Source organism: Amblyomma mixtum, chromosome 10 (assembly GCF_055824585.1).
Source record: "Amblyomma mixtum isolate Tamu chromosome 10, ASM5582458v1, whole genome shotgun sequence".
Classification (NCBI taxonomy): Eukaryota; Metazoa; Arthropoda; class Arachnida; order Ixodida; family Ixodidae; genus Amblyomma; species Amblyomma mixtum.
The window spans coordinates 168618264-168632722 of record NC_143021.1 but is presented as its reverse complement, the minus strand read 5'-3'; the positions used below and the strand labels follow the sequence as shown (position 1 = coordinate 168632722).

The following is a 14459-nucleotide window of genomic DNA, read 5'->3' as shown; positions in this document are numbered from 1 at the left end:
TCTTTTTTTTGCTCCTCCTCCTCTCTCTGTACATATCCCATTCCACATCGAGACGATGTTTGCTTTCGCGGGGGGGAATAATGCCACGCGCCTAACGCGCCGCGCGGCCTCCGCGCTGAGTCGAAGACGACGACGAAGCGGCGGTGGGCTCTCGAGGCGCGCTTGTTCTGTTCGGTGTCCTGGAACCTGGCGCTGTAATTAAAAGAAGGCTCCCAGTCTTGGCTTCTTCCCGACGCCTATCTCCACGGCCTCTCTGGTCGTGACAATATTGTTTTCCAGAATTTCGATGGGTTCTCTTTCATGAATGCTGACAGTGTTGTGTTGAAATAAAAGTGTTTAGCTTGTGTCATTTTTGTCTTTAGCTCCGACTTGAGTGAAAGTAGTAGTGAATCGCGGCTTTCGTTTCTTGACCGGCTGCGCTGGCGCAAGCGCTTGATGCGTCTTATGAGATGAATTATGTCTCTTGTGTACCACGGATGCTTCGGGTTATGTTTCACACATTTTGTGGGAACGAAATGAAGCACACTGCTATGCACTAAATTATAAAACTGCTCTAAGAAAGCAACAACACCACACGTTTCACTGCCTGTCACGAAATCTTCGAAAGACGACGCTAGCAGTTCAGTAATAGCATGGTCGTTAGCACGGGTAAAATCTTTAACAATATTGAAATTCGGCTTATGGGGCTCACAAACCACATTAAATTGCATGAAAACACACTTGTGATCTGACAGTCCGTCGACTACATCAGACTGAAATCCGTACTGTAGCAACTGTTCATTAACAAAAACAAGGTCAAGAACAGAGTTTACTCGAGTTGGACATTCAACGACTTGTGTTAAATCAAATGATATTTCCATATTAATTAGGGATTCACAAACAGCCTTGTCACGACCTGTTGAAATTAACAACGTCCAATCGATACATGGAGCATTGAAATCACCTGTAATGGTCATTTTATACTTGTGGAGCCTGTGTTCCGCTATGTATTCTGTAATGTGTGAGAAAATGTTTTCCGAACCGGGCGGACGGTATACAGCACCCACAACTGTCACGAAAGCAGAAATGTTTATCCGGCACCAAACAGACTCAGTATTCGGAAGTTCAGGCAATAAAAAAATTTCAATGCCTTTTCTAATGAACAGAGCTACGCCCCCTCTTCTAGCAAACTGCCTGTCGTTTCTGATAACCCAGTAATCTGGAGGCAAAAATTCTACATCTGATATAGAGTTGTCCAACCATGTTTCTGTTACGCAAATAACTGACGGAGTGTAACACTCTACCAGCCAATTGAAATCTTCAATCTTATTAAGCAAGCTTCTAGCATTTAAGTTCAAAAGGGTCAGTTTCTCCTCTTCTGTCTGCTCATTTCTACCTTTCTGCTCATCAACGAGTCACTCTGTGTCCCTAGGCACTGCAGCACGTACAGCCTTAACAAGCCTTTTGGAAACATCATGTGGGCTAGGCAGCAGCACATCGGACATGATGCTCAATCAGTTCTGCTTTATCGTGCAGGCCTTGGCGCTCTTTTTTCAAGTTCAGCCTTCCCTTGGTTGCGCTGAAGAAGGATTTACTGCTGCTCTTCCGTATCAACCAGACATCAAGTCATTCGCACGAGCCAGCCGTTGCCCCGTCATCGAGATCGTCCAGCCTTTCTTCGTTTCACCTTCTGCCACCCCATCGGTGACGTCAAGTCACGTGGACATACCAGCGGCTATAAGAAGTTGTCCCCCGGCCATCTCAACCAGTGGGCTAGGCAGCAGCACATCGGACATGATGCTCAATCAGTTCTGCTTTATCGTGCAGGCCTTGGCGCTCTTTTTTTCAAGTTCAGCCTTCCCTTGGTTGCGCTGAAGAAGGATTTACTGCTGCTCTTCCGTATCAACCAGACATCAAGTCATTCGCACGAGCCAGCCGTTGCCCCGTCATCGAGATCGTCCAGCCTTTCTTCGTTTCACCTTCTGCCACCCCATCGGTGACGTCAAGTCACGTGGACATACCAGCGGCTATAAGAAGTTGTCCCCCGGCCATCTCAACCAGTGGGCTAGGCAGCAGCACATCGGACATGATGCTCAATCAGTTCTGCTTTATCGTGCAGGCCTTGGCGCTCTTTTTTTCAAGTTCAGCCTTCCCTTGGTTGCGCTGAAGAAGGATTTACTGCTGCTCTTCCGTATCAACCAGACATCAAGTCATTCGCACGAGCCAGCCGTTGCCCCGTCATCGAGATCGTCCAGCCTTTCTTCGTTTCACCTTCTGCCACCCCATCGGTGACGTCAAGTCACGTGGACATACCAGCGGCTATAAGAAGTTGTCCCCCGGCCATCTCAACCAGTGGGCTAGGCAGCAGCACATCGGACATGATGCTCAATCAGTTCTGCTTTATCGTGCAGGTTAGTGATTATTCTCGAATGAAGTGTTTTCGCAGTGATGACCGCTTTCTATTGCTGCTGCCATGCCCACTTGGCTTACAAAGTGTTGTCTCTGCTGTTTCTTTCAAAATAAGCCTTTTGATCTGTGGTGACATTGAGTCGAATCCGGGGCCTACCGACCAGGAAATGTTGCAGCAGCTTCTCTTGGGGCAAAATAACATAACTGCTTCAATCAACAATGTCCTGACTAGACAAGAAAAACTTGAAAAAAATGTAGCTAGCTTACATGAACGAATAAGTGGCATAGAAACTCAAATGGCTTCTCTTGGTACATTGAAGGCAGAGGTAAATGGCCTGAAATCAACTATAGCTGAACTAGAACAAAATGTTTCCAGCCTCTTGAATAAGGTTGATGAGTTAGAAAACCGGAGTCGAAGGAATAATCTGATAATTTATGGCGTTAAAGAAGAGAGCACTGAAACATTTGATGATCTTAGCAAGAAGATAAAAGAGAGTGTGTTTCTTGAAAAGCTTGATTTAACCATTAGTGGAATTGAACGCTGTCATAGGCTGGGAAAGAAGAAAGATGGTGATCGTCCAGTAATTGTGAGATTTTTAGACTACCGTGAAAAAGTATTGATAATGAAAGCCTGTCCCAAACTCAAGGGCTCTGAAATATCGATTTCAGAGGATTTTTCTCTTCGCGTTCGTCAGTTAAGGCAAAAACTATGGGAAAGCTCTGCAGAGGAAAGGGCGAACGGTGCGAAGGTCAAGTTATTCTTCGATAAATTAGGTGTGAACGGGACTTTATTTGCCTGGGACAAAACTGAAAACAAGCGTTACAGGATTACCAAGCACACCTGACAGAACAAAACTAAAAAAGGTTGTTTTCGGGTTTTAAATACTAACTGTCGCAGTGTTGTTAATAAAGTCGTTGAGTTGGAAGGTCTTTTACTTACGCATGACCCTGATGTAGTAGTGCTGACTGAGACGTAGTTAAGTGAAGATATATATGACAGTGAATTTGTTCCAAATAACTACCAGGTCTTTAGAAAAGATCGCGACAGAAGAGGTGGGGGAGTTGCGATACTATACAAAGCATCTCTACAACTTATAAGATTACCTGATGTCACCGGAGTCGAGGGCATATTCTGCAAAGTTTATGCTGATAACATCAAGTATTTACTAGGCGCCATTTACAGGCCCCCTAACTCTCCTGTCACAGTCTTGCACCATTTAAAAGAGTATATCCAGTGTCATGTAAAACCGGGAGACAGAATAATTATGGCCGGTGATTTCAATTTCCCGAATATTGATTGGTGCACTTTTTCTTCACAGTCCTGTAATTTGATGGAAAACGAAATGCTGGACCTTGCCTTAAACTTTGATCTGCTGCAAGTTGTAAATGAGCCTACAAGAATACAGCATGGTTCGATGTCCATCCTAGATCTCTTTTTTCTAAGTGGCACCATTACGGAAAACATCTCTTGTGATGTTGCTACTGGTATATCAGATCATAAGGCAGTTTTATTGTCACTAAATGATGTTTCTTTAAAGCATGAAGATGCTCTTCATTCCTTTCCAAATTTTTCACGAGCAGATAATGAGTCCATCATTGACATTCTTGACCTTCGTTATGACGATTTCCAAACGAATCCTTGCAGTATTAATGACTTGTGGCTCATCTTCAAGAACATGGTTCATGAATGTATCCGGTGTTTTGTGCCGAAGATATCTAAGCAGCCTTGTAGCCGCAACCCTTGGATCAGCAGAGAGACGCTGCACTTGCAGCGTCGACTAAAACGTCTTAAAAAGCGAGCAAGATCAGCCACCCCTTCCATAGCCCGTGTTATTGAGGAGGTGTCACAACAATTAAAAGATCAGACTTTACTTGACAAAGAAAGATATTTTGGTGTCCAACTCCCATCATTTATTAAAAAATCTCCTGAAAAATTCTGGAGGACGATTACCCCGAGTTCCCGCAGTGCCGACATGTTTGTAATAGATGGAAATTGTATTCGCGATGATAATGCAGCCTGTGTAGCCTTTAATAACCACTTTAAAACTGTTTTTACTGCAGACAATGGTCATCTCCCATCTTTCAGTCTGTCTTTACCCCCTATACCTGATGTTACCATATATGAAAGTGGAGTGTTCAATTTACTTCTAAATCTAGATGTTAAGAAATCGTTTGGCCCAGACGACATCCCAAATGCCTTTCTGAAGCAGTACGCGCAATGGTGCTCCAAGTATTTATGTGTCATTTTTAGAAGGTCTATAGAGGAAGGCGCCCTACCCGATGACTGGCGAGTTGCCAGAGTTAAACCTTTACATAAAACTGGTGACAAAACACAGGTGCAAAACTATCGCCCTATTTCACTTACTTCCACAGCGTGTAAGATACTTGAGCACATTATTCATAAACATTTATCCACCTTTCTTGAAGAACATAACGTAATATCGAAAGCTCAACATGGTTTCAGGAAAGGATATTCGACATGTACACAGCTAATACAAACAATTCATGATTTTGCAGAAGCCATAAACGAAGGAAAACAAACTGACGTAATATTTTTAGATTTCCGCAAGGCCTTTGATACGGTTTCTCATAACAAGCTAATATATAAATTGAGTTCTGTAATAAAAAACGATAAACTAATAACCTGGATTAAGGCTTACCTGACAAACAGGCGCCAGTTTGTTACACTAAATGGTGCCCTCTCACATTGCATTCCAGTTGAATCGGGAGTTCCCCAAGGATCTGTGCTTGGACCGCTTTTGTTTATTATTTATATTAACGATATCGTCCAAGATCTCTCTGTTAATGTTAAGTTATATGCTGATGATTGTGTCCTCTATGAACGAATTAACTCAAGTGAAGATCAAATAAGGCTAAATAATGACTTTCAGAAAGTAACGCGCTGGTGTGATAGGTGGCAAATGGTGATAAATTTTGATAAAACAGTATATATGAGAATAACGCTTAAAAGGAATCCTCTTCTCTACCAGTATGGTACTTCCGATAGTGCACTCTCAGAGGTAATATGCTACAAATATCTCGGCCTATGGATTTCCAATAATCTTTACTGGAACAAACATATTGATACCATCTCGGCAAATGCTCTGCGCAAAATATTCTTCTTGAGGCGTGCACTACGGTTCGCTACTCCTGAAACACGTTTCCTTGCGTATAACACTATTGTGCGGCCAATCTTAGAATATGCCGTAATGATCTGGGACCCATATACCAAGATTAACATTAACAAATTAGAAAGGATTCAAAAGAAAGCAGTAAGATTTATTTATAATTCCTATGGCCGCACCTCTATCACTAATCTTATTAAAAAGAGTGGCTTACCATCCGTTACTGATAGAAACCGTATCTGTCGTTTGAAATTTTTTTTCCAGTTAATTCATGGGCAATACAACATTGACATCTCGAAAATTGTTAGTTACTCTAGTGGTTATGCAACACGCCTGAGACATTCTCTTTCCGTAAAACCTTTATCCACAAGAACGAACTGCTACAAATATTCCTATTTTCCGAGAACCGTTACCGAATGGAACAACCTGGCTGGTCATATAGTCGAAGAGAATAATTTGTCCCATTTTGAGGAGATGCTGCAACAAGTGAAGAAATTTTGAATGTTCGGTTGATGAGTAATTTGTTTAGATTTACTGAATTATATGCTTGGCTCTATGACTGCAGTATATATATTCTGAGGTTGTGAATTTGATACAGTACAGTGTGATGTACTAATTTCGTTGCTGTGACGCCTTGTCTGCTGTATTTCCTTTTCTTTGTCCTTTGGTGTTACACAAATCATGTACCCACCTGCGATGGTCTTGTAGTTCAAGACCGCAGTATTTATAAATAAATAAATAAATAAATAAATAAAATCATCCCAAGTGTAACGAACACTGCCGACTATCAGGGAATCGTATTGCAACCTATACTTATCTGCTTCTTTGCGGATATCAACCGAGTTGTCCCAGAGAGCCTTTCGAATGTGCCGTACACGCGCAGAAAAGTCTTCACTAATGTGCGCATCAGATCCTTTTAGTTTTCTGGCGTTTTTAAGGATGGAAAGCTTGGTTAAGCTTTATAATGGTCTTTCCGGAAAGATAAAGTTACCCATACCATAATCTGTTAAACATGCTAGTACAAGGACACGCGGCATAATCACGAACAATCTTTAGCCCCAATCTTCGCTCGCACTAACACATTTAAATAGTTTTTTTTTTCCCGCACGATCACTGAATGGAATTCTTTACCACGAAACATTTTTAAGAGCAAAGATTTTGTGAAAGGACTAGAAAGCCATATTTTGCATACTTAACATATCCGGTTTTCCTTCCAAAAGAGTTATTTTTCATGTATTTCTTTTTCTTATCATACATGAGATGTGTTGTTGCCATTTATTACCCATGATTTATTCACAAATGAAAATTGGGTCAATGACCAAGTCGAAAGATGAAAAATGACGTTTCGGGTCCCATACGGGGCCCTTGTTCACAATAAGGCTGTCACAGAAGAAGGGATGGTTATATACGCTTCAGAATCTTCTGCAATCTTTTCACGTAAGTATGATGTAGCGTGCCCTGATTCTTGTTTAGCGTGTTGGCCGTTGTCTGGATGATTAGGGATTCTAGATGCAGTCTTGCAGATAGGTTTCTTTCCGTCGCCAAGATTTCCACCTCATCCCAGCCTATCTCGTGGCCAGTGGACAGCACGTGCTCTGCAACTGCATTTTTTGCTGCGCGCTTGTTTCTGACGTCGCCCTGGTGCTCCTTCATGCGCCGCTGGAAGTTCCCGGTTTCCCCAATGTAGACGGAGGGGCAGTCGCTGCAAGGTATCCGATAAACAACGCCAGGGAAATTGGCACGTGGTAGCGGGTCCTTCACGTTGACCACTTCGGCTCGCAGCTTGCTGGTTGGCACGTGTGCAATATGCACTCCGTGTTTACGGAAAATCCTAGAAAGGGCCTCGCTGATCTGACGCACGTAGGGAATCGCAGCACGTTTTATCTTTTTTGTCAGCTGTTGTGCTCCTCGTGTGTAGGTGGCTTTCTTGGTGACTTTGCTGGTAAAATTTCTAGGGTAGCCGTTTCGCTCAAGATCGTGCTGTATAAGCTTCATCTCGTTGCCAAGGCTGACCGGGTCCGAACAGATGCTTTTAGCACGGTTTACAAGTGACGCAACCACTGAACGCTTGTGAGCCGTAGGATGAGCGGAATCAAAATCCAGGTATCTCCCCGTGTGCGTTGCTTTTCGGAAGACGCTGAAGGCTAACCGATGCGCATCACGTTTGACGAGCACATCCAAGAACGGGATCATGCCGTTCGCTTCCTCTTCGAAAGTGAATTTTATGGATGGCTCTACGCTAAACAAGAATCAGGGCACGCTACATCATACTTACGTGAAAAGATTGCAGAAGATTCTGAAGCGTATATAACCATCCCTTCTTCTGTGACAGCCTTATTGTGAACAAGGGCCCCGTATGGGACCCGAAACGTCATTTTTCATCTTTCGACTTGGTCAGTGACCCAATTTTCATTTGTGAATAAATCATGCTTCGCCCTGACCAGACGGTGTTCCGTCGAACCTTGGACTATTTATTACCCAATATTAGTTTTCTCATATAGTTGTTCTTTTAAGAAATGTGTTGTTTCCCATGTGTTCTTTCTCGCATTGTATATGTTCTTCTTGTTGCATTCTACATTTATATGCCCATCCTGCCTGGGCCAAAACATTGCTTTGCAGTACACCTAAATAAAAAAAAATGAATAAAACTCCCCAAAAAATTGCCAAATGGCCGTCAATGTAGAAATTTTTGTTTTTAGGTTGAAAAAGTAAAGCTTTGCTTTGTTTTTATTTACAGACAGTGAACTCACTCGATTAACTTCACTTAAAGCAGAGTTCGCAACAGCCAACAGGTTCCTTGCACAACCAGAAGTAAAAAACAGACTAGTGTCATCAGTGTATATGATGAATTGCGCAGTGGTGTCAATATTTGTTATGTCGTTAATGTAAATAACTCACTCGATTAACTTCACTTAAAGCAGCGTTCGCAACAGCCAACAGGTTCCTTGCACAACCAGAAGTAAAAAACAGACTAGTGTTATCAGCGTATATGATGAATTGCGCAGTGGTGTCAGTATTTATTATGTCGTTAATGTAAATAACGCACTCGATTAACTTCACTTAAAGCAGCGTTCACAACAGCCAACAGGTTCCTTGCACAACCAGAAGTAAAAAACAGACTAGTGTCATCAGCGTATATGATGAATTGCGCAGTGGTGTCAATATTTATTATGTCGTTAATGTAAATAACGCACTCGATTAACTTCACTTAAAGCAGCGTTCGCAACAGCCAACAGGTTCCTTGCACAACCAGAAGTAAAAAACAGACGTGTCATCAGCGTATATGATGGATTGCGCAGTGGTGTCAATATTTATTATGTCGTTAATGTAAATAACTCACTCGATTAACTTCACTTAAAGCAGCGTTCGCAACAGCCAACAGGTTCCTTGCACAACCAGAAGTAAAAAACAGACTAGTGTCATCAGCGTATATGATGAATTGCGCAGTGGTGTCAGTATTTATTATGTCGTTAATGTAAATAACGCACTCGATTAACTTCCCTTAAAGCAGCGTTCACAACAGCCAACAGGTTCCTTGCACAACCAGAAGTAAAAAACAGACTAGTGTCATCAGCGTATATGATGAATTGCGCAGTGGTGTCAATATTTATTATGTCGTTAATGTAAATAACGCACTCGATTAACTTCACTTAAAGCAGCGTTCGCAACAGCCAACAGGTTCCTTGCACAACCAGAAGTAAAAAACAGACTAGTGTCATCAGCGTATATGATGAATTGCGCAGTGGTGTCAGTATTTATTATGTCGTTAATGTAAATAACGCACTCGATTAACTTCCCTTAAAGCAGCGTTCACAACAGCCAACAGGTTCCTTGCACAACCAGAAGTAAAAAACAGACTAGTGTCATCAGCGTATATGATGAATTGCGCAGTGGTGTCAATATTTATTATGTCGTTAATGTAAATAACGCACTCGATTAACTTCACTTAAAGCAGCGTTCGCAACAGCCAACAGGTTCCTTGCACAACCAGAAGTAAAAAACAGACTAGTGTCATCCGCGTATATGATGAATTGCGCAGTGGTGTCAGTATTTATTATGTCGTTAATGTAAATAACGCACTCGATTAACTTCACTTAAAGCAGCGTTCGCAACAGCCAACAGGTTCCTTGCACAACCAGAAGTAAAAAACAGACTAGTGTCATCAGCGTATATGATGAATTGCGCAGTGGTGTCAGTATTTATTATGTCGTTAATGTAAATAACGCACTCGATTAACTTCCCTTAAAGCAGCGTTCACAACAGCCAACAGGTTCCTTGCACAACCAGAAGTAAAAAACAGACTAGTGTCATCAGCGTATATGATGAATTGCGCAGTGGTGTCAATATTTATTATGTCGTTAATGTAAATAACTCACTCGATTAACTTCACTTAAAGCAGCGTTCGCAACAGCCAACAGGTTCCTTGCACAACCAGAGGTAAAAAACAGACTAGTGTCATCAGCGTATATGATGAATTGCGCAGTGGTGTCAGTATTTATTATGTCGTTAATGTAAATAACTCACTCGATTAACTTCACTTAAAGTAGCGTTCGCAACAGCCAACAGGTTCCTTGCACAACCAGAAGTAAAAAACAGACTATTGTCATCCGCGTATATGATGAATTGCGCAGTGGTGTCAATATTTATTATGTCGTTAATGTAAATAACTCACTCGATTAACTTCACTTAAAGCAGCGTTCGCAACAGCCAACAGGTTCCTTGCACAACCAGAAGTAAAAAACAGACTAGTGTCATCAGCGTATATGATGAATTGCGCAGTGGTGTCAGTATTTATTATGTCGTTAATGTAAATAACGTACTCGATTAACTTCACTTAAAGCAGCGTTCGCAACAGCCAACAGGTTCCTTGCACAACCAGAAGTAAAAAACAGACTAGTGTCATCAGCGTATATGATGAATTGCGCAGTGGTGTCAGTATTTATTATGTCGTTAATGTAAATAACGCACTCGATTAACTTCACTTAAAGCAGCGTTCGCAACAGCCAACAGGTTCCTTGCACAACCAGAAGTAAAAAACAGACTAGTGTCATCAGCGTATATGATGAATTGCGCAGTGGTGTCAGTATTTATTATGTCGTTAATGTAAATAACGCACTCGATTAACTTCACTTAAAGCAGCGTTCACAACAGCCAACAGGTTCCTTGCACAACCAGAAGTAAAAAACAGACTAGTGTCATCAGCGTATATGATGAATTGCGCAGTGGTGTCAATATTTATTATGTCGTTAACGTAAATAGCTCATTCGATTAACTTCACTTAAAGCAGCGTTCGCAACAGCCAACAGGTTCCTTGCACAACCAGAAGTAAAAAACAGACTAGTGTCATCAGCGTATATGATGAATTGCGCAGTGGTGTCAATATTGATTATGTCGTTAATGTAAATAACTCACTCGATTAACTTCACTTAAAGCAGCGTTCGCAACAGCCAACAGGCTCCTTGCACAACCAGAAGTAAAAAACAGACTAGTGTCATCAGCGTATATGATGAATTGCGCAGTGGTGTCAATACTTATTATGTCGTTAATGTATGTCGTTATGTTATGTCGTTATGTCGTTATGTTATGTCTTTATGTCGTTATGTCGTTGAATAATGACACTGCGCCGAACATTGTCATCCAGTTCACCCGCAGGGACAAGCGCGACTTGTTCCTTGAGAAGGCAAGAAAGCAGAGACTAACAACAGAGGACGTGCAGATGGAACCTGTGGTACCAATCTTTGTGAACGAACACCTTTGCCCGTCAATGAAACGATTGTTCGGTGCGACCAAATCTAAGACAAAAGAACTCAAATATAAGTATACATGGATTAAGAACGGGAAAATCTTCGTCCGGAAGCTAGATGGTGCACCAGTAATCCCTATCAACCATGTTGATGACTTGTCCAAAATTGTCTGAGTACACATGCGCTTAAACTTGCTTGCTTTTTTTCCACACCATGGGACTTCATCCTTCTGAGATTAAATCCGTGATAGAAAAGAAAACTTCTGCCATATCACTTTTTCATCAAAACGTCCGTTCAGCCGCAAATAAAGAAGACGAACTAGCACTTTTGGTGGAGAGCTTTGGTATATCGCTCACAGCAATCATGCTGACCGAAACCTGGTACACCGAAGAATCACGCGTGTTTAGCTTGCCTGGCTATCACTGCTTTTCGCGCTATCGTAAGAGCAAACGTGGCGGTGGCATCAGCCTTTTGATAAGAAATGATCTTGTTGTTGAAATTTTGGAAGATTTCTGCCAGATGAATTCTGATTATGAGGCGCTGACCCTGAGCAACCAAAAAAGCATTTTTGTGGTCATGTACCGACCACCTTCTGGTGATTTTACTAAGTTTCTGGCTTTCTTTAGCAGAATTCTAGAACACACTTTAGTTAACAGTCTGGACCTTTATCTGGGAGGAGACCTGAATGTTAACATGCTTACACCTACGCACTGCCAGAAAGAATTTCAACTTTTAATACAGTCATATGGTTTCACAAATGTTATAACTGAACCCACGCGTGTCACTCAAGATAGCAGTTCTTTGCTGGATGTGTTCATCACAAACATTAATACTGAGACAATAACCGCGGATACAGTATACACTGGTATCAGCGACCATTCAGGAATATTTATGCTAGCTGACAACGCTCGTCAAATAAAAAGAAAAAAATGTAAAGAAAACAATCTTGTTCAGATCATCACTCCCACCAATCTTGAATCTTTCCGTTTTGCGATTAGTCAAGAAAACTGGAACACCGTTTACAAAGCAACAAGTAGCGATGTTGCATACTCTAATTTCATAGCTATGTTCAGATTCATATATGATGCCCACTTTCCTTTGTGTCGTGTAAAAAAACCATCGAAAGCGCGCAAGCCGTGGCTAACGCATGAATTGTTGAGCATGATTAAACGCAAGAATGCATTATATGCTCGATTCATAAAGAACAAAAGTGGCGATGATTTTTCTGTTTTTAAGGCATATAGAAATAGCCTAAACTCAAAGTTAAAGGCAGCGAAGAATTTTTATTTTCTTAACATTTTCTGGAACGAGACTACTCTGCGGTCAGATGTAGTCTGGCGAAAACTGAAACCCCTGCTCTCAGGTGATGACTCAGAGGCTTTTCCTGATAATTTCCAGCACCATGGAGTGTGCATTTCTGGCAAGGAACTAGCCGACGCTTTCAATACTCTTTTCATTCAACAATCTAATCAGATTAAGGTTTGTAGTAATAATAGTATGGACAACTTTGACCGGTATCTGCCGGAAATGTACAGCAGTCAGTCACTATTTCTTGCCCCCACAAACTGCTCAGAAGTTTATTCTTCCATGAATGCTATAAAAAACAGTAAAGCTCAAGACTCAAATGGCATGCAGGTGATCCCGGTAAAGTACGTTCTTGACCTAATCTGTCCAGTTATCACTCATATTTATAACCTAATTTTATCTACAGGCATATTTCCTGAAGAAATGCAGGTCGCTCGTGTAATACCCATATTTAAACATGGGGATAAAGGTACACTAAGCAATTACCGTCCAATTTCCATATTACCTATTTTCTCAAAGGGAATCGAAAAAATATTACACATAAGAATTTCTTCATTTTTTTCGCAACACAGTTTGTATTCTGACTTTCAGCATGGTTTCAGACGGCACCGATCAACAGAGACGGCCCTTGTAGCACAAAAAGAGATCATTTTAGAAGCTTTTAGCAAAATAGAGATTATAGCAGGCATCTATATCGACTTTACGAAAGCGTTTGATCTTGTAAATCATTTCATCCTTCTTTCCAAGCTACATAGATACGGAGTCCGCGGCATTGCTCACACACTGCTTAAGTCATACCTTGGAAATAGAACTCAGTACGTTGACATAAATGGCAGTAAATCTTCCGTGCTGGCTGTATCAACTGGAGTCCCGCAAGGAAGCATACTTGGGCCACTGTTATTCATCATCTATGTCAATGACATTGTTCGATGCACAGACAGCGCTCAGTTTGTCTCGTACGCAGATGATACGACGCTTTTTGTTAAGGGCAAGACAGAAGCAGACATTGAATTGCTGTCGAATAAAGCGCTTGGCGATTTACACCAATGGATTAACGCAAACTGTTTAAGGATAAACCCGTCTAAAACACAAGCAATTTTATATTCACCAAAAGGAAAACATCAGCTGACTTCATTGAATCTACGTCTAGGTACAGATCGCATCCAAATAGTCGATACAGTGAAAATACTTGGTGTTCATTTCTCAAAGCATTTAACTTGGAACAAACACGTTGAGTACCTTCAATCGAAAATATCCAGTGCTGTTGGTGTTATTGCGAGACTGAGAGAAATTTTGCCTACCAAGGTTAAAATTATTCTCTATAATTCCCTAGTATTATCTCTTCTTCAGTACTGTATTATTGTCTGGGGCACGACTGGTATGACTGACTTAAAAAAACTGCACTTACTTAAAAAAAAAAGCAGTTCGGTATATCGCTAATGTGTCTTTTTTGCACCACTCGGCCCCCCTTTTTGAGAAATATAATGTTCTCCCAGTGTTTTGCCTATATAACTATAGGTTAATGCTAATATATAAATCTTTCGTGAAAGAAAAAAGTAATTTTTTAATATCTTTAGCCCAACTACAAGAAAACGCCAGACCTCGCCTTACAAGGCACAAGGAAAAATGGCTTGTACCTACACCTCGCACCTCATACCATACGCAATCTTTGAAATATATTACTCCCACATTACTCAATAGTTTAGAGTCGTCAAATTTCGATCCAGCATACGAACCTAAACATACCATTAGTCTGTTCTGTCGGCAGAAATTATTATAGTTGTCTTAGATCTTGTAATGTGAGACGTTTTCTGCGCTGTAATTATTGTACCCATGTCCCTTGTAGAAATTTACTGTCGCTTCAATTCGTTACATACTGTGTCCAGAATGTCCAACA

The 14459-nt window shown here is 41.3% G+C and overlaps 2 protein-coding genes across 7 annotated transcripts in view; one reads left to right on the top strand and one right to left on the bottom strand.

Moving 5' to 3' along the window:
* Positions 1-14459, bottom strand: part of LOC149327683 (V-type proton ATPase 116 kDa subunit a 1-like) — a 633463-nt gene that overhangs the window by 101693 nt on the left and 517311 nt on the right. The window lies entirely within an intron of this gene.
* Positions 1009-4039, top strand: LOC149327687 (uncharacterized). The gene is made up of 3 exons (XM_089563480.1): positions 1009-1031; positions 2081-3002; positions 4034-4039. Exons 1-3 carry the CDS (start codon positions 1009-1011, stop codon positions 4037-4039), a joined length of 951 nt encoding a protein of 316 aa, XP_089419606.1.

Excerpts from the sequence above, each read along its gene's own strand:
- LOC149327687 (XM_089563480.1), top strand. The coding sequence starts at position 1,009 with ATGTTTTCCGAACCGGGCGGACG. Across the intron at positions 1,032-2,080 it reads TTTTCCGAACCGGGCGGACG|TTCTGCTTTATCGTGCAGGC; the intron begins GTATACAGCACC and ends ATGCTCAATCAG.